At 39.7% G+C, this 25,092-nt stretch overlaps 1 protein-coding gene across 7 annotated transcripts in view; it reads left to right on the top strand.

Annotated features, from left to right (window-relative positions):
• The window catches only part of HIVEP2 (HIVEP zinc finger 2), a 155,550-nt gene extending 131,765 nt beyond the window's left edge, over window positions 1-23,785 (top strand). For all 7 annotated transcript variants that reach the window (XM_039346820.1, XM_039346814.1, XM_039346817.1 and 4 more), the window contains 6 exons: window positions 353-5,874; window positions 7,665-7,819; window positions 12,843-13,018; window positions 16,371-16,472; window positions 17,415-18,316; window positions 21,275-23,785. In XM_039346820.1, coding sequence (XP_039202754.1) covers window positions 748-5,874; window positions 7,665-7,819; window positions 12,843-13,018; window positions 16,371-16,472; window positions 17,415-18,316; window positions 21,275-22,045 — 7,233 coding nt within the window. In that variant the 5' untranslated portion in view covers window positions 353-747 and the 3' untranslated portion in view covers window positions 22,046-23,785. The remainder of the gene's footprint in view (window positions 1-352; window positions 5,875-7,664; window positions 7,820-12,842; window positions 13,019-16,370; window positions 16,473-17,414; window positions 18,317-21,274) is intronic.
• The last annotated feature ends 1,307 nt before the right edge of the window (window positions 23,786-25,092 follow it).

The raw sequence follows: 25,092 nt of genomic DNA, 5'->3' as shown, positions 1-25,092 counted from the left end.
AAACCCTGCAACACTACTATCTGTTACTCAAGGAACTCATAAAAATCAATAAATAGCAAAAATATCAAACATCCATAAAAGTACCTAACGAAACAAACCATGTTATGGTGTGGGATAATTATGTTGTCATTTTCTCCACCCCTGCCACTGGCAACTATGAAGAGGAAGCAAGCTTGAGAGAATGTCATAGTGTAATAATATCAGATCCCACTTTTGCTATTGTTACAGAACACAGTTGGGGGGGGGTTCCTTTAACATCTGTCTCCAGAATTATACAAACTTGCAAACATTTAACTCCTAAATTTTCACATGCCCTGACATCCGTCTTTGTCTTTTGAACTCTTTTTTGCAGGCAGCTGGATCTTCTGGAAGACGTTGTATGGAACTCTGCTTTAGTAGATAAGTAAATAGATCTCCCTGGTTCATTCTTCATCTGAACCTTTATCAACCATGAATAACCTTCAGAGGTCTCACCATGTCTTGACAGATGTAAACTAAACTGTTCAGAGACATTTCCTGCCATGAACAGAACTGCTTGACAATTACTTTTTAGCATAGAACTACAAGAGATCTGATGCCTGTAGTACGACTATATGGAAAGTTTTCACAGAGGAAGAGACGTCTGTGAAGTTAGAACAGCTGTGGAAAAATGGGAGCACCTGAATTTTAAAAAGCACAGCACTGGATACACTTCATGTGCCTGTACAGCTTTCAAGTGAACTAGTACCTAAGACCTTTGGTGACAAAATGGACTCTGGAGATATAGCTGTAGGGCAAAATGCTACCTCAAGAACCGGAGAAGCAGCAAAAGTATCAAGCAGATGGAGGCAGGAGCATTCAGCAAATGTGAAGATGGATAGCCTGGAAGGTCAGGCACAGATCGATCCAGAACACATGGGAAGCCCTGCGTCGTCTCAGCTCTTTTGTTCTGGGAAAGGGATGTCACCAAACAATGCAACCCAACAAATCGCAGACAAGCAATACCCTCAGCAGCTTCCAAGTCCATACTCCTGTCCACACTCGCTTTCATTTCCACAGCCATCGTTGCCACAAGGTTTCTTGCACAATCTGAAGCCGCGACAGAGCCTGGAAGGCCATAAATGGCAATTTTCTGGCCCTCTGCAGCCAGTTGCCTCTGAGGACTTGTTTCCTTTTCACGTGCATGGCCATAGTGGAAGTTTCTCCAGAAAGAAAGTGTCCAATCTTAACCCTGCTTATAGCCAGTACTCTCAGAAATGTATAGAGCAATCTTCAGAAGATGGTTATAAGAAAGAACATAAACCCAAAAAGCCTGGCAAATACATTTGCCCTTACTGTAGCAGGGCTTGTGCCAAACCTAGTGTACTTAAAAAACATATAAGGTCCCATACGGGGGAACGACCCTACCCTTGTGTCCCTTGTGGTTTTTCATTTAAGACAAAAAGCAATTTATACAAGCACAGGAAATCCCATGCCCATGCAATTAAAGCAGGCTTAGTACCTTTCACAGAATCTGCTGTATCTAAGTTGGACCTAGAGAGCAGTTTCATTGATGTGGAAGCAGAGATACATTCAGATGGGGAGCAGAGTACAGATACAGATGAAGAGACATCGTTACTTGTTGAAAGTGCTGACAAACTGAGCCCAGTTCCACAGATTCCATTGGACATTGCAAGCAGAAGTGGCTTTCATGCATCCATAGAAGAATCCTTGGGAGGCCCAATGAAAGTCCCTATTTTAATTATTCCCAGAAGTGGGGTGTCATTCCCATGTGAAAGCTCCCTGCATGTTGGGACTGACAATCTGCAGAATCCATTAAATACGAAGTCTGATGACTCTCACACAGTTAAGCAACGCCTTGCATTGAGACTGTCTGAGAAGAAAGGACAAGATTCTGACCAGTCATTAAATCTACTGAGCCCACATAGCAAAGGAAGCACTGACTCTGGTTATTTTTCACGCTCGGAAAGCGCGGAACAACAGATAAGTCCACCAAATACCAATGTGAAATCTTATGAAGAAATCATTTTTGGAAAATTCTATAGGATTAATCAAAGGACTGCACAACCATTAGCGACAGCCAATCAAGATTGTAATTCAATGGGTAGAAAAGGCAAGATGGAGCCTCTTATAAATCCTAGATTAGACATTAACTTGTCTGAAGAGAGAATGTCTCCAAATAATGAAGCACTAATTGACTCTGGCAACATGAGCACTATGAAAAATAGCCAGGTTTTTGATGACAGCAGTTTAGAATCCAAACAGTTGCAAATTGTTACATCATCCATCAAAAATGAATCAGGCTTTTATCCAGGAAGTCATCTGGGTGATGCATCTCTGCTTCTGGAACCTTCAGCAGATACAAATCCCCTGATTAGAAGCAACTCCATGCCTACATCATCTGCAACTAATTTGAATGTCCCATCATCTTTAAGAGGAAGCCATTCATTTGATGAGAGAATGACGGGTTCAGATGATGTATTTTATCCTGAAACTATAGGAATACCCCATCAACGAATGTTAATAAGACAGGCAGCCTTTGAACTTCCTTCATTGCAGGAAGGACACTCGGATTCGGAGTATCATGGACGAATGGGGAAGAACATTATGGTTGCTTCCGTTAGATCACCTGTTGGAGAAAAAGGGCTAGGCATGAGAGAAAAGAAATTGCCCGCAGGGGAGAGACATATGTATGAGGGTGACTCTTCTGGAAAGCACTATAGAAAGTGGGAAGACTATGGGATTCTGAAGCAAAGCTTCAGTGGGTCAAAACCAAGTGGGGAATTCTATACTGAATCGCCTACACAGTTACAGGCAATGTCTTCCACATACGGCATTGTATTTGAAAATCGAAAGCGTAGGATCCAAAAAAGTGTTGGAGATGAGGAAGACACACCATCATTATGCAGTGGCGTTAGTGGCAATTCCATGACCGGTGATTTTGACCCTAAATTGCAAATCCAGGATGGACCAAGGAGTAGCTATGCCATACAAAGCCATGATAGCGCTGCTAGTTGTCATTCAGAGCGGTTTGAGATGTGTAGACCCCATTTACAGTCATGCAGTCCAGCCACTAGTTTAGAAGAATGCTCTCCGGCTACTGATCTAGAAAAAGCTGCAGAATCTCTGAGCAGAAAAGGGAATGTAATTTCTGTGATTCAGCATACAAATTCATTGAGTCGGCCCAATTCGTTTGAAAGATCTGAATCTACAGAGCTTGTTACTTGCCAGCAAGAGAAAAGCTATTTGACATCTGAAAGTTGTGAAAGTGAGGTTGTGGAATTCCCCATGAGCCCAGAGAGAGTTCAGCAGACAGAAAATGCCGATGTTGCTAGCAAACAGCCTTCTCCGCTGCAGCCTTTTCAGACATACATGCAGCCGAGGCTGGTTCGTCAGCATAATATACAAGTCCCTGAAATCCGTGTCACCGAGGAGCCGGATAAGCCTGAAAAAGAGAGAGAGGTCCCAGTGAAAGAGCAAGAAAAGCCCGCAGAAGAATTCCAGTGGCCCCAAAGAAGTGAAACCTTGTCCCAGCTCCCAGCCGAAAAGCTACCGCCTAAGAAGAAACGTTTGCGTCTTGCTGACATGGAGCATTCCTCTGGAGAGTCTAGCTTTGAATCCACAGGAACTAGCCTTTCTCGCAGCCCTAGCCAAGAGAGTAATCTGTCTCACAGTTCAAGTTTTTCAATGTCTTTTGAACGGGAGGAGTGTGTCAGGTTCATAACATCGACCAAACAGGATGAATTGGTCAAACAACCTGAATTTTTGACTGTCCCAGCTGGTGCTTACTCTCTTTCTGTCCCTGGACATCACCAACAGAAAGAAATGAGACGGTGCTCATCAGAACAGATGCCCTGTCCTTATCCTGCTGAAATCCCTGAGATACGAAGCAAATCTTTTGATTATGGGAATCTGTCTCATGCTTCTGCAGCAGGAGCACCTCCAGTGGTTTTATCTCCAGCGAGAGAAAGGAAGAAATGCTTTTTAGTTCGCCAGGCTTCTTTCAGCGGCTCCCCAGAGATTTCCCAGGCCGATTCAATTGTGGAACAAAATATAAAGCAAGAGCAAACAGAACATGGACATGCTGGTCTCCGGTCTTCCCAAACTCCTTGGTCTCATTCTTCCTTTTCCCTTCCTTCAGATGACTCCGGGAAGCAAGCTACTGGTTCTTGTTCTCCACGAAGCACTAGTTTATCACCACTTTCCCACCTCTCAGTCCCCCAAGCACCTTATATTCTAAGCAAATACTCAGCAGAACAACAGCATCTATTTGCACTGCAAGAAAAAGTTCCCTTTTTTCCTGTCCACAGTACTATACTGCAGTTCCCCTACCCATCTGTCTGCATGGTTCACTTGCCATCTCAGCCTTTGTGGCCTTCAGAAATTTCACAGACTCCCTTTCCACATCACTTTGTACAGCAGCTTCAAAAATCTTATTGTAAGCAACCTTTCCCAATGGAAAGTCACCCAGGCTGCCATTTGGAATATGCTCAAAAGCATATTCGAAAGAAACCTGATTATGTATGTACTAAAGAGCAACCTTACCAGCGTTACTCAGGAACATCTGGGCAGTATTCTAAAAATGCACTTGCAACTTACCAGCCAGATTGTAGCATTAAATCAACTGATACCTCTTCTGAACAGCAGCTACAAGTGAATTTTGAAACCCAGAATATTGAACCTGTTCACTCATTACCGGGTACCATTGTTCCTGTTAGAATCCAGACCCATGTGCCGTCCTATGGCAGTGTGATGTACACAAGCATTTCCCAGATTCTTGCTCAAAGCAGTAGCCCTGCTATTGTCATCTGCAAAGTAGATGAGACTCTTTCTCAAAGGACATTAGCAACAAGCTCACCCATGCATGGAATAGGGTTTAACATAGCACAGATGTTAAACCAACATGGAGGGCTGGAAAAATATCCCTTGTGGAAAGTACCACAAACTCTGTCACTCAACTTAGACTCTTCTATCCCATTATGTTTGACCTCCAGTTCAGATACTGCCTCTACTCTAGGTGGAAACAAGCGTATGCTTTCACCAGCAAGTAGCTTGGAGCTCTTTATGGAGACCAAACAACAAAAGAGAGTCAAAGAAGAAAAAATGTATGGACAGATTGTTGAGGAACTAAGTGCTGTAGAACTCACTAGTTCAGATATAAAGAAAAGTTTTTCCAGACCACAAAAGCCCCAGCTGGTTAGGCAGAGTTGTACCACTGAGTCAAAAGAAAAGGGGCAGTCTCCTTTGCTCTATTCTCCATTATCATCATCATCATCTCAAGACCTGCCAGCTACCAAACCATCTCCCGCTGAGTCTTCTCCGTTAAACAAGGAGAAGCTTCCCAATTTTGATTCTGCTTCACCTGGGCAAAAATCTAGTGGCACTTCTGAAGGCCGGGAGTCCCCGGAAGAACTGGATGTGGATGAAACATCATCAGATATGTGCCTAAGCCCACAGAGATCTTTGGTATCTTCAGGAGAAAGTCAGATGGAAGACCAATCCAAACCACAAAAATTGCCATTTGGTATGCTGGTACAAATGGCATCTCAACCAAGTGGGAAAGCAGTGACCTCAACAATTCTCCTGACGGATCTTGCTGACATCCAGCAGATTTTAAAATTCCCTAGTTTGCGCACTACCACAACTGTGAGCTGGTGTTTCTTAAACTACACAAAACCCAGTTTTATTCAACAAGCAACCCTAAAATCATCGGTTTATGCTACATGGTGCATTAGTTCATGTAACCCAAACCCATCAGGACTGAGTACAAAGATTACCCTTGCACTCCTACGCTCTAAGCAGAAAAGCAGCAGAGAAATCTACACACTGTCTCCAATGCATAGGCCTGGAACAGGAAAGCTGACGTCATCAAGTGCATGGAAAGAGTTTGCTCAGGTAATCAGCCAATTCTTAAAGATCTGCGTGTTTTGGTTAGAATTTCTATTATACGGAAAGTGCAGTGCAGAGACATTTCAGCATAGTGTTTCTGGAATAGTTTTCCAACATATTAATGAGTTTGTTGTTTCATTCTAAGTGGATTTTTCAAATCTATGAGTAAGGGTTAGTAGGAAAATGGCATCATGATTATGGATTGTTTCTGAAAAAATCTTGTGGGGATTTAACATTTTCCAATTATGTTTTTCAAAGGAAATGATTTCAAAGGTTCTATTTTAGAAGAAGAAATGGCATCATCACTAACTGGCTATAAAGCATAAATATGAAATGTTAAATTTCAAGAGTTTCATAATGTGCCAGTTGTTAACATTAACTGATTTTTCTGCATCTTTCAACACAGTGATATAATTTTTCAGAGTGCAAAATATATTGAATTCTCATAAGTATAACAAATTCTGAACAATAGGAGTGGCCTTACTATTTTATTTTTAAGTTTTTTTTGTTTTTGCACCTGAGTACCCTCAGATAAAATCAATAATCAATCTACACTGTTGGAATTATGCATACCATACAATTGCATATCTGTGCTTTCGCTTTCATTTTCTTATTAGGCCATTGGCTAAAGCAGGCATGTCAAACTGCCGGCCCGCAGGCTGGATGCGTCACTCTGCTGGCAATGGAGAAAAAGTCGCGATACGTCGCGCGACGTCATGGGATGTCGCGAGTTTGACATGCCTGGACTAAAGAAAATGGAGTTAATATTGGACTTGGACATCTAGGTTCAGGCCCCCACTTGATAAAAAATTAATTGAGTGACTTTGGGTCAATCAGTCTGCCTCTGCCTAATCTATCTAAGGGGATTATTGGGAAATTTAAATAAGGGAAAACCACCACATAAACTGTTGGGAAGAAAGTAGGATAAAAATTCAACACTGTAGTTAAAGAATAAATAAAGGACGCTTAAAATAAAATTACATACAGGTTTTTCTCCAAACTTAATATGGGAAGGTGAATCTGCATTTTGCTTCCATAGCCATGGTGTGGCCATCTAACAATTTACAGGAAGATAAGATCTTGGGGGGGGGGGCGGGAACTGGCATTGAATTTTATTTGTCTTTGGTTTAAACCTGGTGGCAATGCTACAGTGTGTGGATACTCATCCCTGCCTCCACAAAAAAAAAGTATGCACTCTAACATCACCTGGGGTTTTCCAATGCATATAAAGTCTATTCTAGTTGAAACTGAAGTATTTGTTTCTGTCCCAGGAGATTGTGGATTTATTTAGCAATGAATAAATTCCTAATACATTGGGTTGGGGAGATCAAAGGTAGTTGGTCATAGTTTGTTGCCACATCACTACCTTTTGAACTATAGGCAGAGAAACTAGTGTGTCTTAACCACACCACCCCTGCTGGGCTGGATGGCTTTGAGGAGACTATGACTTGAAATGCCAATGGTCATCAATTGACTGATTTTGATCGTCTAGTAAGTCTCATTTATCTTTACTTTTTACGTATAACTGGCAACATAATATACTATGTTTACAATATACTGAGGCATTTTTAAAAAAAATTCTTCTGCCTACCTCTTTTATTCCTTGGAAAATCAAAAGACCTAGTAAGTTAATTGGCTTCCCGAGTTTTCAATAAGATGTAAGATCTAATTGTGACTTAAAGCATTTACATTAGTGTGGCACAACACTGTTATTCTGTTTATGCATGTAGTGTTTAGTCTAAGCTTCAAACATTTTCAACAATTAGTGACATTTTCCCCTGCCTTTCTTTTTACAGATGAAACAGGAGCCATTTTTTGTATTTGGCAGCAAGTTTGAAAAGAAAGTCGTGGGGAATGTTATCAAAGAACGAATTAAAGGAGACAGCCATGCTGATAAAGATATTGTAGCCAAACAAACTGAGCCAGTGAGAATTAAAATTTTTGAAGGCGGGTAAGAACAGAAAGATGGAATTGTTGTTTGTTCTGTGTTACTTTTAAAGACAAGTGCTAAAGAATTGTTCTGGGTCCTCATAATTTGCATAATTAATTATGCAAATTATACCAGAATTGATTAGGAGTTAAACAAGGCCCCAATTTGAACCTCATGAAAACTCTGTTTCGAAATCATGAACAAAAAAGAATAAGAGCCGAGGTGGCGCAGCAGTTAGAGTGCAGTACTGCAGGCCACTTTAGCTGACTGTGTTCAGCAGGTCAGCGGTTCAAATCTCACCGGCTCAAGGTTGACTCAGCCTTCCATCCTTCCGGGGTAGGTAAAATGAGGACCAAGATTGTTGGGGGCAATGTAAATATATATATATATATATATATATATATATATATATATATATATATATATATATATATATATATATATACACACACACATTGATTACTGGTGTACACCGCTTAGAGAGTGCTTGCACTTAAAGCGGTATATAAGTCTCATAAATAAATAAATAAATAAGGAATAAATAATCCATGGAACTTCTGCCTTGTCCCATTTTTTGGGAAAAAAAATACATATGACATGTGCTTAATATCGTGTGACTGTACACACTTCATAAAACTTCAAGTATGATGTTGCGTTGGAAACCTCTGAAGTATCTTCAGGGTTTGTCTTTGGTACTTATAAAATGGGTCTTCCGAAAGAATGACACAAAAGTCCTCTTGGGATCGTGCAACTAATGATGGAGCTCTTTGCAATATAAAGGGTTGTTACAGCTGTTTTTATAAGGCTATTACTATTCATTCAGTGGTGATTTCAACAGAATTTGCCCAATCTTCTGAAGATGATCATTGACTTATCACTGAAGAAAGGATACTGTAAAGTCCTCTGAACACTACTGATAGGTAATAAGGTCGTAATTTAACTTCTTGTGCCAGATGAGTAGAAAGGACAATGGAAAAGAACATGGCCAACTGATCAAACTTCTCCAAAGAAGCCCTGGTCAGAGGAAGGGATTGACTTGAATTAAATCTTTCTTCTTTGGGCCAGTCACTGTCTTTCAGCTTAGAAAGAAGATAGTGGCAAAATCACTTCTGAAAAATGTGGCCAGGAAACCTGAATGGATTTGTCTATGCAATCATCAGGGCTCAAAATTGATTTGAAGGTCCATGTTAATTCATTTAAATATTAAGAAAGAAGGCAACATATCAGAATTAGCTTATGTGAATGTTCTCTTTGCATTAAGGAAAAGATATTGGCACAGAAAGAGTGTGTTGAGAGAGCTTTTCCAAATAATCTTGAGCTGTATAATTTGGGCTGAAATATGGATCTTTTTATAGGTTGTAGTTATGACCAGTGTTTCAATACTCACAGAGTTCTTTGGAAGCCAATTGAGTTCAGATATTGCATAGATTAAACCACAGGATTTAAAGTTTGAATTTATCACAGTCATCCACAGGATCAGAGGGCTTTTGAAATAATTTAAGCCAATATTTTAATCAACTGAATTGCATGCAAAAGGTTTATTGAAATCAAGGCAGATTTAGGACACTCATCAGTTTAATAAGCTTAGTAGATGATCTTTTGGATCCTGTATATCAGTGATAAAAGTGGAATAAGATAACAGAACACAGCATGTGGAAAACCACACTTTAAGGGAGATGGACAATAATGTGTCATTAATGTGTGCCACAATTACAAACAGACAAGGCACAAACACCTGTCTGTTCAAAGAACTATATAGCAGCAGCGTAACAGCAATATTTAAACTTGGTCTTCCAAAAGAAAGATTCTTAACTATCCTAGATGTCCAGTTTTTGAGACATATATAAAAATAAACCAAACCAAACTAAACTAAGCCATAATATGATAACAGAAAAAAATAACAACAACATTGCATGTGGTCACATTTTAGTAGTGATAAGGCTAAAGAAAGGTAACACCCCACTACAGGGACATGTGGTAGAGGAAAGCTTGCTGTGTGAGGGATTGTCTACTTGACAGTGTTTCAAGATGATGATGAATTAGAGTAGATGGAGCCAGTAGAGCTCTTAGCCGAAAGACTTCTTTGGATCATGGCCAGGCATGATCTGTATGTCATTTTCATCACTCTTTGTTAATAAAACTAAAATATCTTAAGCTAAAGGGAAACATTAGCGTCGTAGAATAATAGAACAGAAATCCTCTGCTTTGCCAGTCCTGTTCATTATGTGTCCATTCTAAAATTTAGCAGATTCTACAGTATTTTCAATAATGCAGTCTTTTCTCTGGTTAACGATTGTCAGGAGGATCATCCTACTTTAAGGGAAATGGGGATGTACAAGATTGTAGTGAAAGTCATTCACCTGGCCTCCCCTAATAAGATAATTATTGGCCATGTAGACATCCTTTTAGAAGTTGGTTTCCTTGGGGAGGGGGGGAGGAAGAAGAAATCAGTGCAGCTTTTCTAGAGAGAAATAGTGGAAACATCTGCTTTTTTTTTTTTTTTTTTACCTACCAGCTATCATGATTTTTCTGGGATTTCCAAATTTTCAAAGTGTGATCCTTTTACAAAATCTTGGCCTGGAAACATCACATATCCCGAACAGTGTCAGCAATAAATTTAGAGTCTGTTTTGTCTTTTCTTGGTACTAACTTTATCAGTGAGTGATTTAGCATCCTCCTCTTGATAAAAGTCTTAACTTTCTTTTTTTCAGTTGGTTGAGAACAAAGGCAACTTGACAATAGCAAAAAGATGAAATAACCACCAGCAGCCATTTACAGCTGGGTGTTCATTTTGATTCCAGGATCTGGTTTTTGCTTAAATAATAGCTGGAAGCAAAGGAGAGGGATTTGTGGGCAAGTTTAACTATTTTGAGGAAATAAAGGCATTCTGGTCTTCCCCCCCTCCCTCCCTCCCCGGAAGTTATTTGATTGTCTCTCCTTTTGTTTGATTCTGGTCCTGAAGGGTGCAAGCTTACTACTCTCTTACATGGGCATAAGCGTTACTGAAATCAGCTGAATTCACATCTGCATAGAAATGTATAGGATTGCATTGTGCAGTTGGGAGCGTACATAACAACTTATGCAAGCCTTCTTTAGGCAAAAGTATGCTGCTGCAAGTGGCTTTACTAGTGCTTTTTTTTTTTTTTGCAAAAAAAAAAAAAGGTGCCGGAACTCACACATGTCATACAACCCGCCTTGCCTGCCCTACAAGGTTCCATCCAAAAAAAGTGCCGGAACTCCGTTCTGGGCGTTCTGTGACAAAAAAAAAGGCCTGGGTATATTGGACAGCAAGGGAAAACGTCTGGAAGGATAAATTCTTCCATGGCAAAGTTATTCTTTACTTCTCTTTAAGAAGACTGAAAGATATCTGGAGCTGGCATATAGAGGTGTGATGTATGCCATTGATATCCTTGCTGATTTTGGAAATGTCTTTTTATCTACTCTGCCTTTATTTACTCTGCCTTTGGCCCAGTCAGAGTTAGCCTATGATCTTCAAAATCTTTCCCAGAACTGAGTATGAAAGATTCTCTTTCCCTGATATAAATATGGAGTAAACAAAGAAATCATTGTTTGGATATCTGATTTTGTTAATCTGTAGGAGAACGATCCCTTTGGAAATTGAGAGGGAGAATATGTGTGGTGAGGAGGGGTCTTGTGCTGTGTGAGGAATGTTAAAATAATCGTGGCTGTCTTTCTGATCTGGAAATGCTGGAAATTTTAAATTCCATGTCTTTAATGAGGAGTATGCATTGAAAAAGCAAAACAATTTCATTTAGGCAGTTCAGATTGGCACACGTTTGCATATTTTGTATTTGTGACAGTTCTGGCTCAGCAAGAACAAAGGGTCACTGAGCAAAGGTCTATTTCTGTAAGAAGATGCATACAGTGAACATTTGCCAAATGTGTGGTCATAATCAACATGATATTGACATATGAAAGAATTCCCTTGGTTTTGTGTGTGTGTGTGTGTGTGTGTGGAGGGAAGATAGTCGATCTTTTTTGCAAGGAAACAGTAGATAACCATGAACACATACAAAGAAACAGGTTTGTACATAGTCCTGCTCTGCAAATGCACAAATGTATGGAAACTATCTAGAATTTCCTATGGAAAAGTACTGTAATTTTATAGTCCCGCAATAGGGCCTAAGCCTAAAAATACTGACAGGGCTGTTAGCTTTTTAAGAAGGCTTAAAAAAAAAAGTGGGAAGGGAGAAAATTCATTGCCCAGCTTCCTCTAAGTGTTTCTGTTCAGACATAACTCTCTATGTGTGTGCATACATGCCCTTTGAGTCATTGTTAACTCCTGACAACTGCCCGGATTAGTTCATGAAGTTTTCTTCACATTATTTGTGGAAGTGGTTTGCCATTGTCTTCTTCCTAGGGCTAAGACAGAGTGTCTGCCCCAAAGTTGCCTAGTTGGGTTTGAGCTTCAGGAAGAACTAGATCTTTTTTAGCATGATACCTTAACACAGACATGTCAAACACAAGGCCCGGGGGCTGGATGCGGCCCGCGAAGTGGTTTCATGTGGCCCGCAAAGTCATCCTGGAAACAGTGAGGTAACGGCCCCAGCTGCCCTGGCGCTGGCCAGCTGGGAGCCAATGTATAATTTTGTGGTGGCCATCTTGGCACTTGCCCCAGTCCCACCCCCTTCTGCCAGAGACCCTCAGATCTGTCCCACTCCTGCCCAGGCCCCCCCAGGCACCCTTGACGTGAATGATGTAGAACTGGCCATGCCCATCCAGTAGGCCACACCCATTCTGGCCATCCCCACCTGGCCCCCCAAGGGCAACCGCAAGGCTGATGCGGCCCTCAGTGAAATTGAGTTTGACATCCCTGCCTTAACCGGTACCTACACAAGACAACTCTTTTTCCTATTTGAAGGAGTGTCTTAAATTTTGTAGTAGGTTGTTCTGCTTGTAACCCATCTTAGCAATGATTTTGCCTTGAAAAGTAACACTTGTAATACTTCAACGAAATACAATCTTTGTGAATAAAAATGGCCGGGTTGATGTTTCCTATTTCATTCTGACTTTCTTTTAACAGATATAAATCAAATGAGGATTACGTGTATGTCAGGGGACGTGGACGTGGAAAGTATATTTGTGAAGAATGTGGAATCCGTTGCAAGAAACCCAGCATGCTGAAGAAGCATATCCGGACTCATACTGATGTACGGCCTTATATATGCAAGCTGTGTAATTTTGCCTTCAAAACAAAAGGTACCTGCTCAGTTTGTTTGTTTGTTTATTTATTTATTTTGCTGGGCTAATGATGAAATGTCCTCTTGGTGCTCAGACTTCTATCCTTCAAAATGTAAGAGATCCTCACTTATCCATGTCATGGTTGTTCCAAAGATGATTCAACGACTGTCTGCAAGGAGTATAAATCCTGCCATTCCCTACCATCCAGTCAGAGCTGAAGAAGTTTCTTGGATGAGAAGCGAAACATCTTAAAAAAACCAAACAAACAAGAAAGTCCAGTTGCCTTGTGAAAAAAAGTACCTTTGGGACAAGGGAGCTTTTATTTCTGAAAAACGAGACTTCATGAAATATACCACTCCTATTTGAATAAGAGATTCAGGGTTTGATGTGTTTGTCAGGGAGAAAGCCACTCTGTGTAACTACATTAAGAGATACGGGCTTCGACCCAGCCTATCTGTCTGCAGAGGAAATGTAGTGGCATAAAATTACCTTGGCAGTTATTACTTTTCTGCTGAAAATGCTATGGTGCAAATATCAATTACATCAAGGGGGTTGTACATTTGCAGCAGCACATTGCAGCAGTGGAACATTAACTGTGCCAAGTGGAGAATTCCTAAGCTGTCTTTATGATGGGTCAGTTTCACAATTATTAATAATGCACCATTCCACAGACTCTGGGTGGGCTCCTCCCTTCATGCTGACATGAATTATGGATTGAGATATACTAGCATAGGTACATGGGTACTCACTGATACAGGGGAAGAGAAGCAGCTTCCGTTTAGCATCTCTGCAAAACCCTACCAAGCAGTGACCGCAATTGACAGAACTGTGCCTTTAATCAATGCCTTCCTTTTTAAAGAAAATAATGCCATTTGCCTAATTTATAATGATAGAGCCATTGGTGATTTACTCCTGTTTCCAATAACAGAGAGAAATACCTACACTCTGCATATGTAGAGAGGAGAAATCTGCTTAATGTTGCACTACTAATATACAATTCGACCTCTCAACAGCATTTGATATTATAAGTCAACTTTACCAGGGTTAGTACACTCCAGATGTGCTGAGATACTGGGGAATTGTAATCCAACACATCTGGAGGTCATCAGGCTGCAAAAATCTCCTGTAAAAACTGATACTTTCACATGCTTAAAGTGTTACATTGAGACTAAATAGTGTGAAGAATCAGCAAATATCTGTAGGGAGGATAACACAATTAACAGAATTATTTATGAACTCATTTTTTTTCAAATATATCTGATTGTTAATTATATTTCAATAAGAACTTGCAGCCTGTTGTAAAAGTTAATCTAGTTGCACCTCAAGGACTTGCAAATTTATTCTGGAGTAACTTTTCATGTGCTTGTGTGTAAGGAAGTGGAGCTGAGTTTCTGTAAAATCCTGTTCCTCCACATCCCCATTGGCCTGACCCATAGTGATTCATAGTTAACCTACTCTTTGATTATCCCAGTTCTGTGGAATTAATCCTTTGCTTTATTCAGGAGCATAACCTCTTTGATAAGGCCCCACAAATGCCTTTTTTAAAATAGGCTTTTTGGCTGCTGGATTTGCTTGAGTAATATAGTTGTCACCCTTAAAGCTCTATAGAACTTGAGGCCAGGTTATTTGAAGGACTGCTTCTGCCTTATTACTTCTATTCAGCCCAGTAGGATGGGAAGGCAGGGCATGTTATGGATCCCATAGAGCAGTGTTTCTCAACCTTGACAATTTTAAGGCATGTGGACTTCAACTCCCAGAATTCCACAGCCAGCATTGCTGGCTGTGGAATTCTGGGAGTTGAAGTCCACATGCCTTAAAATTGTCAAAGTTGAGAAACACTGCCATAGAGTAAGAAGGGCTACCTGGTGGAACCATGAAAAAGGGCCTTCTCAGTGTTTGTCTTTCTTTATGGGACATAATTTTCCTGCTGACTCTCACATGTTGCTCTTCCAAAAGGCCCTAAAAATGTGGTTTGATCAGTAGGCCTGAGGAAAACGAATAGAGATTGAGCCGATCAAGCTGATTTGAATGCATTGTGGCTGCCATTGGGGGGGAGGAGGAGTGAAGGGTGATTTTTCTTAAGGGTTTTTATTAGATTTAGATTTTTTTTAATGTTGTAAGCTGCCCAGAGTCAGCTACGTTTAAGTTGGGCAAATATATAAATTTGTTTAATAAATAAATAATAAATAAATGCATCTAGTTTTAATATGTCTAACCATAAACTCTGAGAGACCTTTGATAAACTTAATAAATAAAATAATTTACAAGGTTAGATAATAATGCATGCCAAACAATTCTTTGTTGACTATAGTATTTGTTGATTTATTATTCAGTTTATATAGCTGGCCACCTCACTTTCCTCATTCTGGGTGGCTTACAGTTAAGTAATTTAGATATTAGAGGCTTGCAAATGGGAATAACACCTTGTGAAGTTTCTGCCAAGTATTCATGTCCTTTTTGTTCCGTGCATTCAAGGCCAGAGGTCAGAGCAGCAGCTGTTTCTGTTTTTCTTTATTTGGCTAATTTTTTTTATAGTGCAGTCATTTCTTTCTAAAAATGCTTCTACAATACTATCATATCAGTTATAACAGTATCGGGAGTGCTGTTGATTCTGGACCGTTTTAGGGAGGGGCTATGCAGGTGTAAATTTCCGTTGTAGGAAACTGAAAGGACTTTGACTTTCCTAGATCCTTTGAAGCCACATTTAATACTTCCCTTCTTCTTCCCTAACCACTGTTGAAATATAGGTAGTAGAGGAGCAAAAGTGCAAGAGGTTTTCCTTGCCTTGATCAGGAGCTGTGGTGGCAGAGCTCCTTTTTCACCCATTAAAAGGGAGCTCCAAAATACTCTACCTTAGACCAACATATGATAGTCCAAGTGTGCAAACATGGTCAGTCCTAGATTAATCATTTGTTTTCTCCTCTTTCCAAGGTGGGAGGAAGAATATTTATGTCAGATGGTAGAATTGGACTGACATCTTCAATTTTTTTCTTCTTAATGACAGCCTTAGTTAGTTTCACATCTCATTCAGACAATTGGAATGTCTATCCTGTTCCAGCATTTGGTGGTGGGTGATGGTGGTGACGCATTATTAATAATAAAGACAGGGGCATAAAAATAAAATTCAGCTTCAGTAGTCCTGAGGTATTACAGCTGGGCTGTTAAGAGAGGAGAGACGAAGAAAACACATGTATTTCTATGAAATCATTCTTGCTGAAATGACATTTATATAAATTGAATATGTTTTTATCTCTCTGTCCAGTTCACTAATTCTATTTCTAGGAAAAGATGGGAAACCTCTCTTCATAAGAGTCAGTATGAATTCTAAACTGGTGCCGTCTTGTCTGGTTTATCTTTGTGTTTTCTACAGGGAATCTGACAAAGCATATGAAGTCAAAAGCGCACATGAAAAAATGCCTGGAGCTTGGGGTATCAATGACATCAGTGGATGATGCAGAGACTGAAGAAGCAGGTATATGATTGTCTGAGTTGCCGGGATCGTTGCAGTGTACAATGACATTCTGTCACTTAACCGCAAGAAAGGTTCTGTTAAGAATTTAAGTGTTCCTCTTGCTAACATTAAAGCACTGGAAATAATGTTGACTTATTGGTTTGACTCTTACAAAACTTAAAGATTATCTTTATGTCTTCTCACATCTGACTCTATCCCAACCCACTCAGGTCTACAACTGGTTCTAGCACACAATATTCTTAGAGGCTGACATATTTCAAAATGGTGTGAATTTTATTGGCACCGCGCATTGCTGTTATAGTTTGCCTCACTTTACATAAGGTATCTGACATCTCAGCTCTTTCTTTAGCGGGAGAAGAATATTAGCTTAGGTTGACTCAGCCTTCCATCCTTCCGAGGTAGGTAAAATGAGGACCCAGATTGTTGGGGGCAATGTAAATATATATATACATTGCTTACTGGTGTACACCGCTTAGAGAGTGCTTGCACTTAAAGTGGTATATAAGTCTCATAAATAAAATAAATAAATAAAATAAATTTTTTAAAGGTATATTACTGGATAACTACACTAGTACAACTCTGCTTAGATATAACCCCTATCAACTTAATCCCTTGAAGTGGGTATATAGTTGTTAATCAAGTATTTGGGGATCATATAAATGATCAAATGTCATGAAACTTTGGTTGTACTTTGAATTTATTCAATTTTGCAAAGAGTTTCAGAAAGGCATGGAAAGTAAAAAGATTTATGCATTTGATGGTGCAGAGAAGCATCCAGTGTATTTCAGTAATTCTCACGTATTACTGAAAAGCATCTGTCTGTATCATATTACAGTGGGAGCTTTAAGCACAATCAGTAGCTTTATAGGCAAAAAAGTTCTGCAGTCAAGTTCGGTTTTGTGTCCCTGCATATGACTTACTCATTTGTTACATTTATTTCAGAAAATATGGAAGATAACCACCAAGAAATTGAGAAGAACAACTTGACTGGCACATCAGCTGACCATCAGTTCTCTGATGCTGAGGAGTCTGATGGAGAAGATGGAGAAGACAATGATGAGGATGATGAAGATGAGGATGATTTTGATGATGCTCTCGGAGACGCCACACCCAAGACGAGATCTCGAAGCACTAGTCCCCAGCCGCCCCGATTTTCCTCATTATCTGTGAACACTGCTACCACATCTTATGGGGGCTCTCCTGAGAGTTCTGTAGGACATTCCTCCTTGATAAGTTATTTGGTCACTTTACCTAGCATTCAAGTTACTCACCTCTTAACAACAAGTGATTCTTGTGATGATTCACCAATGACAGAATATCAAAGGTTTTTCCAGAATAAAAGTACAGATTCTGAACCTGACAAAGACAGACTTGACATACCTAGCTGCATGGATGATGATTACATGATTTCCTTGGAATCCAACTCATCTCCTAGAGATCTTTCATCATCCAGCCAACAGTCATCCCCTGGGTATGATTCCTCACCATACAGAGATAACTCACCAAAGAGATATTTAATACCCAAAGGAGATCTGTCACCTAGAAGGCATCTATCACCAAGAAGAGAGATTTCACCTATTAGACATCTTTCACCAAGAAAGGAGGCTGTTCTAAGAAGAGAGTTATCACCACGCAGAGATGCTTCCCCAAGACGGCATCTGTCACCACGGAGGCCAGTGTCTCCTGGAAAGGATGCATCTTCTCGAAGAGAACTGTCTCCACGAAGAGAGAGACGATATATGGCCTCAATTAGAGCAGCATCACCCCGAAGAGGCTTATACCATAACCCATCCTTGCCCTTGGGCCAGTATATACAGTCTGAATCACTTCCTCTGGGACATTCGGTAAGTTGAAAGTAATGTGGAAACAGGTCACCTAAAATGATTATCTACAAAATACAAAAAAAAAAAAAACATTTTAACATTCTTTCTTCTATTATGTCAATTGGATTCTGAGTTAATGGAAACTGGACTCTCAGGATTGGCTTAATTGCTAGGATATTGGTTTTGGTTGACAGACAAATCCTTGTATCTTGATGTTAATCAGAGAGACATAAGGCCCGTAAACACTTGTTTTTGCCCAGGTTGTTTGTTTTTTTATTTGCTTCTTCCCTGCTACTGCAGTTTCCTGTCCGGTATCCCAGATCCTTCCTTCCTGTAAGTCTTTTTGGAAGCTTTGATGGAAAGGAGGAGAAATCTACACGGCTGTCTTTTCATTCATGTACAGTTGGACCTTTGTTCTATTTACTTAAATGAAGACTTTTCGTCCTTACATGGATGAAAACTGTAGAATAGAAGTGAACAACCTGGGACCCCAAATGTGTCCTATAATTCATCTTCTTGCGGAAACCTTTGACCAGAATCGCAGATAGTTAGTGAGTATCAATAGCATTGAGGAGAAATTAGAGCCCCAAGGAACCCCATAAAGCAAGAGAAATAAGCTGGAATTCCGCCCTCCAGTACCAACTCTAGCAGCTCACAGAGGAGTGAATACTCCTATTTCAACAACATGCTCCTCTCTTCCACCTCCTAAGCCAGTCCAGAAACATAGCATCAAAAAATGCCGAAAGTTTAAGGAGGGCCAGGATAGATGCACCGACTCGATACTCAAGCCTAAAACCCAACTGAAAAGGGTCTAGGTGATATGTTTCCTCCAGGTCCCTCCAGAGATGCAATCCAATTTCCTTTTCAACAGCCTTCCCTAAAAAGGAAGAAATGTGTAAAGCCCATAGATATGGTGATGGTTTCTTGAAAAGGCAACAGACCATCACTTCCTTAAGAGCAGAATCTTTATTTATTTATTCCTGAAAGATGAATTTACCACTGCTTGGATCCGACCCCATGTCTCCCTCCCAGGATGTCTTGACCGGCCAGAAGAGATTTGGATCTAATATAGAGATGGAATACATATGGAAATAATATCTTTATTTGGCCAGCTGATGACTTAGAAAATAGCGTGTAGGTTTTCAAATGCGTAACTCCTTTGCTTCTTAAAGATAATGTTCACATTGTGATAGAGGTAAACCTAGGGGTCTCTGATCTTCACTATCTTTATTTTTGTTTGGGGCAACCTGCTATATATCAGAGATATTTCATTTCATTAAAAACTTCTTTGTGACAATTTTCCAAATGTTATAACAACATTGGTTAACTGTCCGGAAATTAGGATATATTAGATAGAAACAGTAAGTTCAAATGCTGATATGAATAATTGTATTACTTTTAAAAAACTATATCTGAAATCAGCTGGTTTTTTTTTAGATAAAAATGATTAGATGTATGAATCTGTGCAGTTTCATACCGGTCACCATGTATTTTTTAGAACAAGCATCCCTAGTTTTTTTAAAATTTATTTATACTTAAACCTAAATTCAAAATTCCTTCCTCCCACAAAAGTAGGTGGAAAATAAATTAAAACAGACAAAAATTCAGAGAATGCACTGCTTGTCATACTTGAGTTGCCAACCCTAGCTGCAAAAAATCCTGCAGATTACGACAACCATAACAAAAGTTTGTGCATATATACTTGTTCAAAGATATTTTCACAAACCCTCCTTCCCATAGAAGCATCAAAAAAATGAGAAAGTAACTAGGATGGAAATGGGGTAGGAGATAAAGTAGAACAGCATTGGAAAGGGTGGGAGGAACTGGTAAATAAAAGAGGTAAATAGGAGAGAAAGAAAGGAGAGAGAGAAGCCCGAATTAGACCTAAGAAAAAAGGTTAAAATTCAGCAGGTAAAACAGTGGCTAAATCTGCAGCACTAAGGCTTGTAGATTATTTATTTGGGATATTTATTTACCAGATCTGGCCCATTCTTGTGTTTTTACTGCAGGCAGGGTTTACCCAGGATCTGCAATCTAGCTAAGGTAGAAGGAGTGAACCAGTTGCCTTCCAACATCTGGAACACCAAACCTGCTTCCATCAATTGCTCAATGGTGTACAAGCTGGTTATTAGATAGTTTTGATTTGTATGCTACTGATTATTTGTATTTTTCTTGCTTTTGTAAACTGTCCTTTGGAAAGGGACGATTTATTTATTTATTTACAAATGTCTTTAGGCCACTTAAGTCATTTGACTCTGCGGCTTATAGTAGCAGCATACAGGTAATCCATTCATTTAATGACCATTCAAAATTACAGTGGCACTGAAAAAAGTGACTCATGATCATTGCAGCATTCCCACAGTCACGTGATCAAACTTTGGCAACTGATTGCAGCATCTCAGGATTCTGGGCTTATCATCTGCAATCTTCCTAGAAAGCTTCTGACAAGCATAGTCAATGGGGGGAAGTCAGATTTGCTTAATGACCACATGATCCACTTAACAAATGTTCACTTAACCACCATGGCTAAAAAGTCATAAAATGGGGCACGTCTCACTTAACAATTGTCTTGCTTAACAATGGAAATTTTGGTCTCAATTGTGGTCTTAAATCAAGGGCTACCTGTATGTGATTTTTAATCCTAAGTATAGTTGGTTAAGGTTGTAGGGTTATCAAAGTGCTGTAGGGCAGAGATCCCCAACCTTTTGGCCACCAGGGACCGGTTCCATGGAGAGAGGTTTTTCCACGGACCAGAGGGGGCGTAGTTTTGTGTGCTGCCTACATCTCATGGATGGGGCTTTGCTTGTTTGTGTGGACCGGTTGCTGGCATGCCATGGACCAGTACTGGTCCACAGACCGGGGGTTGGGGGCCCCTGCTGTAGGGAATGAGTGTTTTGCCGAGCCATGGACACGAATGGTGTATTTTCCTTTCTCCGAATCCGGAAACTGTTGCTGACCTTTGTTTTTGTCTGTTTGCAGAATTCAAGAGCAGGATTGTTGGAGGCACCATATTTCAACTTGCCTGGAGAAAAAGGCATTCTGGAGCATTGCATCCCTAACCTGTTTCCTGAGGGCCCTACCGACTACGTCTTTAGTCATCTTCCACTACACTCCCAGCAGCAACTTCGTGCGCCTATCCCTATGATGCCTATAGGGGGCATCCAAATTGTCCATTCGCTACCTGCCGCTCTGTCCGGTTTACACGCTCCATCCATCTGGTCTCTCTCCAAAGAAAGTTCTGAGGAGAACCAGTGGGACTCTGGCACTCCTCCAAAGCATCAGGAGAAACGTGCCCGTCCTCCCTCTTTGCGTACGATGGCTCAGAGCAGTGCATCGACTTCCGAGTTACTGTTGATGAAAAAGAGCACTTCGGAGGAAGGTGTCATGGAGGGGGAGCAGGAAGAAAACATACAGACTTGTACAAAAGCCATAGCCTCTCTCCGTATTGCCACAGAGGAAATCCTCCATGGGACGGAGCAAACGGCAAGGGATTCCGAGCTCTTTCGGAAACCCTTGGAAAGTGCACATTTTAGCATGGAACACTTTAGTGGCTCTGAGCCAGGCCAGATCTGTGCCTCAGCCACCAACCCTGACTTGCACAGCGGTGAAAAGGACCTTTTTGGTACATCACAGCAGACTGTAGTATCTCATTCCACCTTTTACAGCAAAAGCGGTGTGGAGGTCAGACCGTCAGTCTACTCGAGTAGGAAAGATTCAAGCACACAGGAAAAGGAGAGAGTTGCCCTCTGAAAAAAAAAAAAAAGCAAACCACAGTAATCTCCAAGGTGTGAAAACTTGTTGACTCCCCACGTCCCTTCCCCAGTGATAGAAGGAAGTATTTGAATTTATAGCATGCTGGTTCTAAGTTACAGTAGTTTGCAGTATATATACTTTTGTTGTATCAAAAGAATTGAGTAAAACTACAAGTCATCATGAGCCTGACCAAAATGAAATTTCAAAATTCTTATTGGGTCTGGTACTTTTAACCTGTACAGGTGTTTGTGCCTTTTCTTTACTTTTGCTTATATTCTTATAAGCATTTTTTAGCAGTAATTTGTACATATTTTAGAATTTGTGTATCTGCTTTGTAATAAATGTAATTTCTTTCCCGTTTGGGACACTTTGACCTAAATGATGTAAAGCAAAAAACAAAAAAAGCATCAATATATATGTGAGGTTGCACTAAAATATTTTTATATGATTAAAAACTGAACAGCTTTTATGTACAGCTCTGATTCTGTAATACTAATATTTATTTACTTTGTTTCATAAATTGTACATTTTTTCTTAATGTTGCGGGTTGCTTTTTCTATGTGAAGCATGGGATTTACTGTTGCATTATTAGAACAAAAATGTATATTGTAAACAAGATATTTAAACTAGAGTATCTTATCTTATTCTGCACTTATGTATTAGTTAAAAAAAAATAAGATAAAAGGATGTATCAGTCCATTCTTTACTCTTGTAATTTTTTTTTGTCTCTTGTTTGCTGGATCAACTATAACTTAAAAAGTGCTGATTGTGATTTTAAAGAGATAGTACCGTAAAGCATTAAAGTAAAACCATGTGCTATTGTGAGTTTTTTCAAAGCTTTATAAAACAGTTATAAATATATTAAAAGTATTTGGTCTTATGTGAACATGTTGCTATATGCTCCTTTAAAACGAATATGGGAAAACATTCCACCCTGTGTAAATATATGCAACTTCAAAAACTGGTGCAATTTCATATCTATTGTGCGAATGCTTAAAGGGTTCTTCCCATTTCTAGTGAGGGTCAGTGAACAGTGGGATCTTGACTAGAAGACAAGCAAGATTGGATGATAGGACATCACATATCAGTATTGAAGTGTCTTTAAAACAAGAGCAAAGAAATCTGGCATCCTTGGCCTTGATTACAGAGGAATCAAGCTTCTACTCCAGATGAGAAAGCACAGGTTGGTCTGCACAGAGCTTAGATAATCGGCTGGCCCGTCAGCTTGGTAGTCAGTGCTGGGCACTGCATGCAGGAGACAAAGCCATGAAAATGACAGAGGTGGGGGGGTGGGTTTCCATACTGGTTGAGAGCAAAGAACTGAGTCATATTGCCAAGTTATCTCACTTTGGAGGGGTAGGTTGGAAAGGGAATGGAGAGAAATAGTTCACAGCTATTTGGGGCAGACATTTTTCCTTGTGGGAAAAAAATGTCTTTCGTATTGACAGATCTATCTAAAAGAGGAAAGATCAGCAGGCAAAAATCAAGATTTAGGGCATTTATAGCATTCAGTTGTCTTGGGAGAAGTTTGGGAGGAACCATTCCTTACATGTTTAAAGGTATGAAGGACGCCCCCAGATATACACACATCTACCCAAGTCAATGACAACAAAAGAACTGGGTTATTTTCTGTGCTATTTAGTGGATTATAATTCTGTGAAAACACATTTGTATATTGAATTGCAATACATTTAAGGAGTGTTGTTTAAAAAGAAATAAATATACAGTTACATTACAGATCTAGTGTCTAGTTTTCCTGTGGTGTTTTGATTTGCTCCCCACGTTATCAGTGGAAGCTTTGAGCTGTTGTCCCAGATTTGTCATTTTATTTGCAAGAATGCCACCTGGAACTCAGTAGAATTATCTTCAACTAAGGAACTGGACAGCATGTTGCCTAGAGGTGTGTAAACTGATGTTACATTTTGTGAGCACAAAAGCATTTGTAATATATTTCATTTTGCGTATAACAACAAACTGTTGATACTGGCTTTCGGCAATTTTTCAAACTATTACAAAGTTATTGCTGGTATATTTAATATTTATTGCATTTTTTAAAAGAAAAAAAAATCACCTTAGTTCATTTGTTCAGCTCATCCAACCTTCTGAATGTATGCCACTTGACTGAAATAGCTATTAATAGCCAACAACTCAACATAGTTACAGTAATTAATCCTTACCAGCGTCACAGAATCAACGGTCCTCCATGCTGCTGAATTGCAACTTTTCCTAACTCCAATAAAATTGGCTCAATTTAAGGAATGCTTAGAATGAATTTCAGCATTGCAATAGCAAATCATGTATAGAGAAAATAAGAACAATTCCATGTGGAAAAATCACTCCAAGATATGGAAAACAAATGTGGATGTCAACATTGCAGCACTTTTTGCTTCATTGCTGTTTTAGCATATACACAGCCAAAGCAAGCATTAAGAGGTGCAATTCAGAATCATTTGAAATTCCAATACGCATTTCTGTATACAATTGAGCATAAATTTAAACCAACAAGACACTTGATTCTTTGTAGCATATTTAGGTAAGCAAAGTAGCACATAGATTTATATACCGCTTCACAGTGCTTTACAGCCCTGTCTAAGCAGTTTAAAGAGTCAGCATATTGCCCCCAACAATCTGAGTCCTCGTTTTACCGATCTTGGAAGGATGGAAGGTTGAGTCAACCTTGAGCCAGTGAGAATCGAACTGCTGGCAGCCAGCAGTCAGCGGAAGTAGCCTGCAGTATTGCATTCTAACCACTGCACCCCATGGCTTTTGATACCATATTGAGCTACTTGAGTCAACCTTGCTTCCTAAACAGCAGTCTCTTCAATCTGATTGCTATATAGCATTCACCTTTTCTTTTCGTATTACAATGCCGTTTAGAAAACATTCCTTGGATCACTGATACATGGTAAAGAGCTACTATCACATGACTTTTCCCACAGATTATTCTATGAGCATAACCCAGTAATAAACTACCTTCCATTCCAGGTGACACCTGGAAAATAGATGACTAATACATTTTTGACTCCTGGCAAAAAATGATCTAT

The sequence above is a fragment of the Crotalus tigris genome, unplaced genomic scaffold, assembly GCF_016545835.1.
Source record: "Crotalus tigris isolate CLP2741 ecotype Arizona unplaced genomic scaffold, ASM1654583v1 scf7180000018030.5226217, whole genome shotgun sequence".
In the NCBI taxonomy this organism is placed as follows: Eukaryota; Metazoa; Chordata; class Lepidosauria; order Squamata; family Viperidae; genus Crotalus; species Crotalus tigris.
Note: the sequence above shows the minus strand (reverse complement) of the source record. Positions and strands in the feature narration are given on the sequence as shown.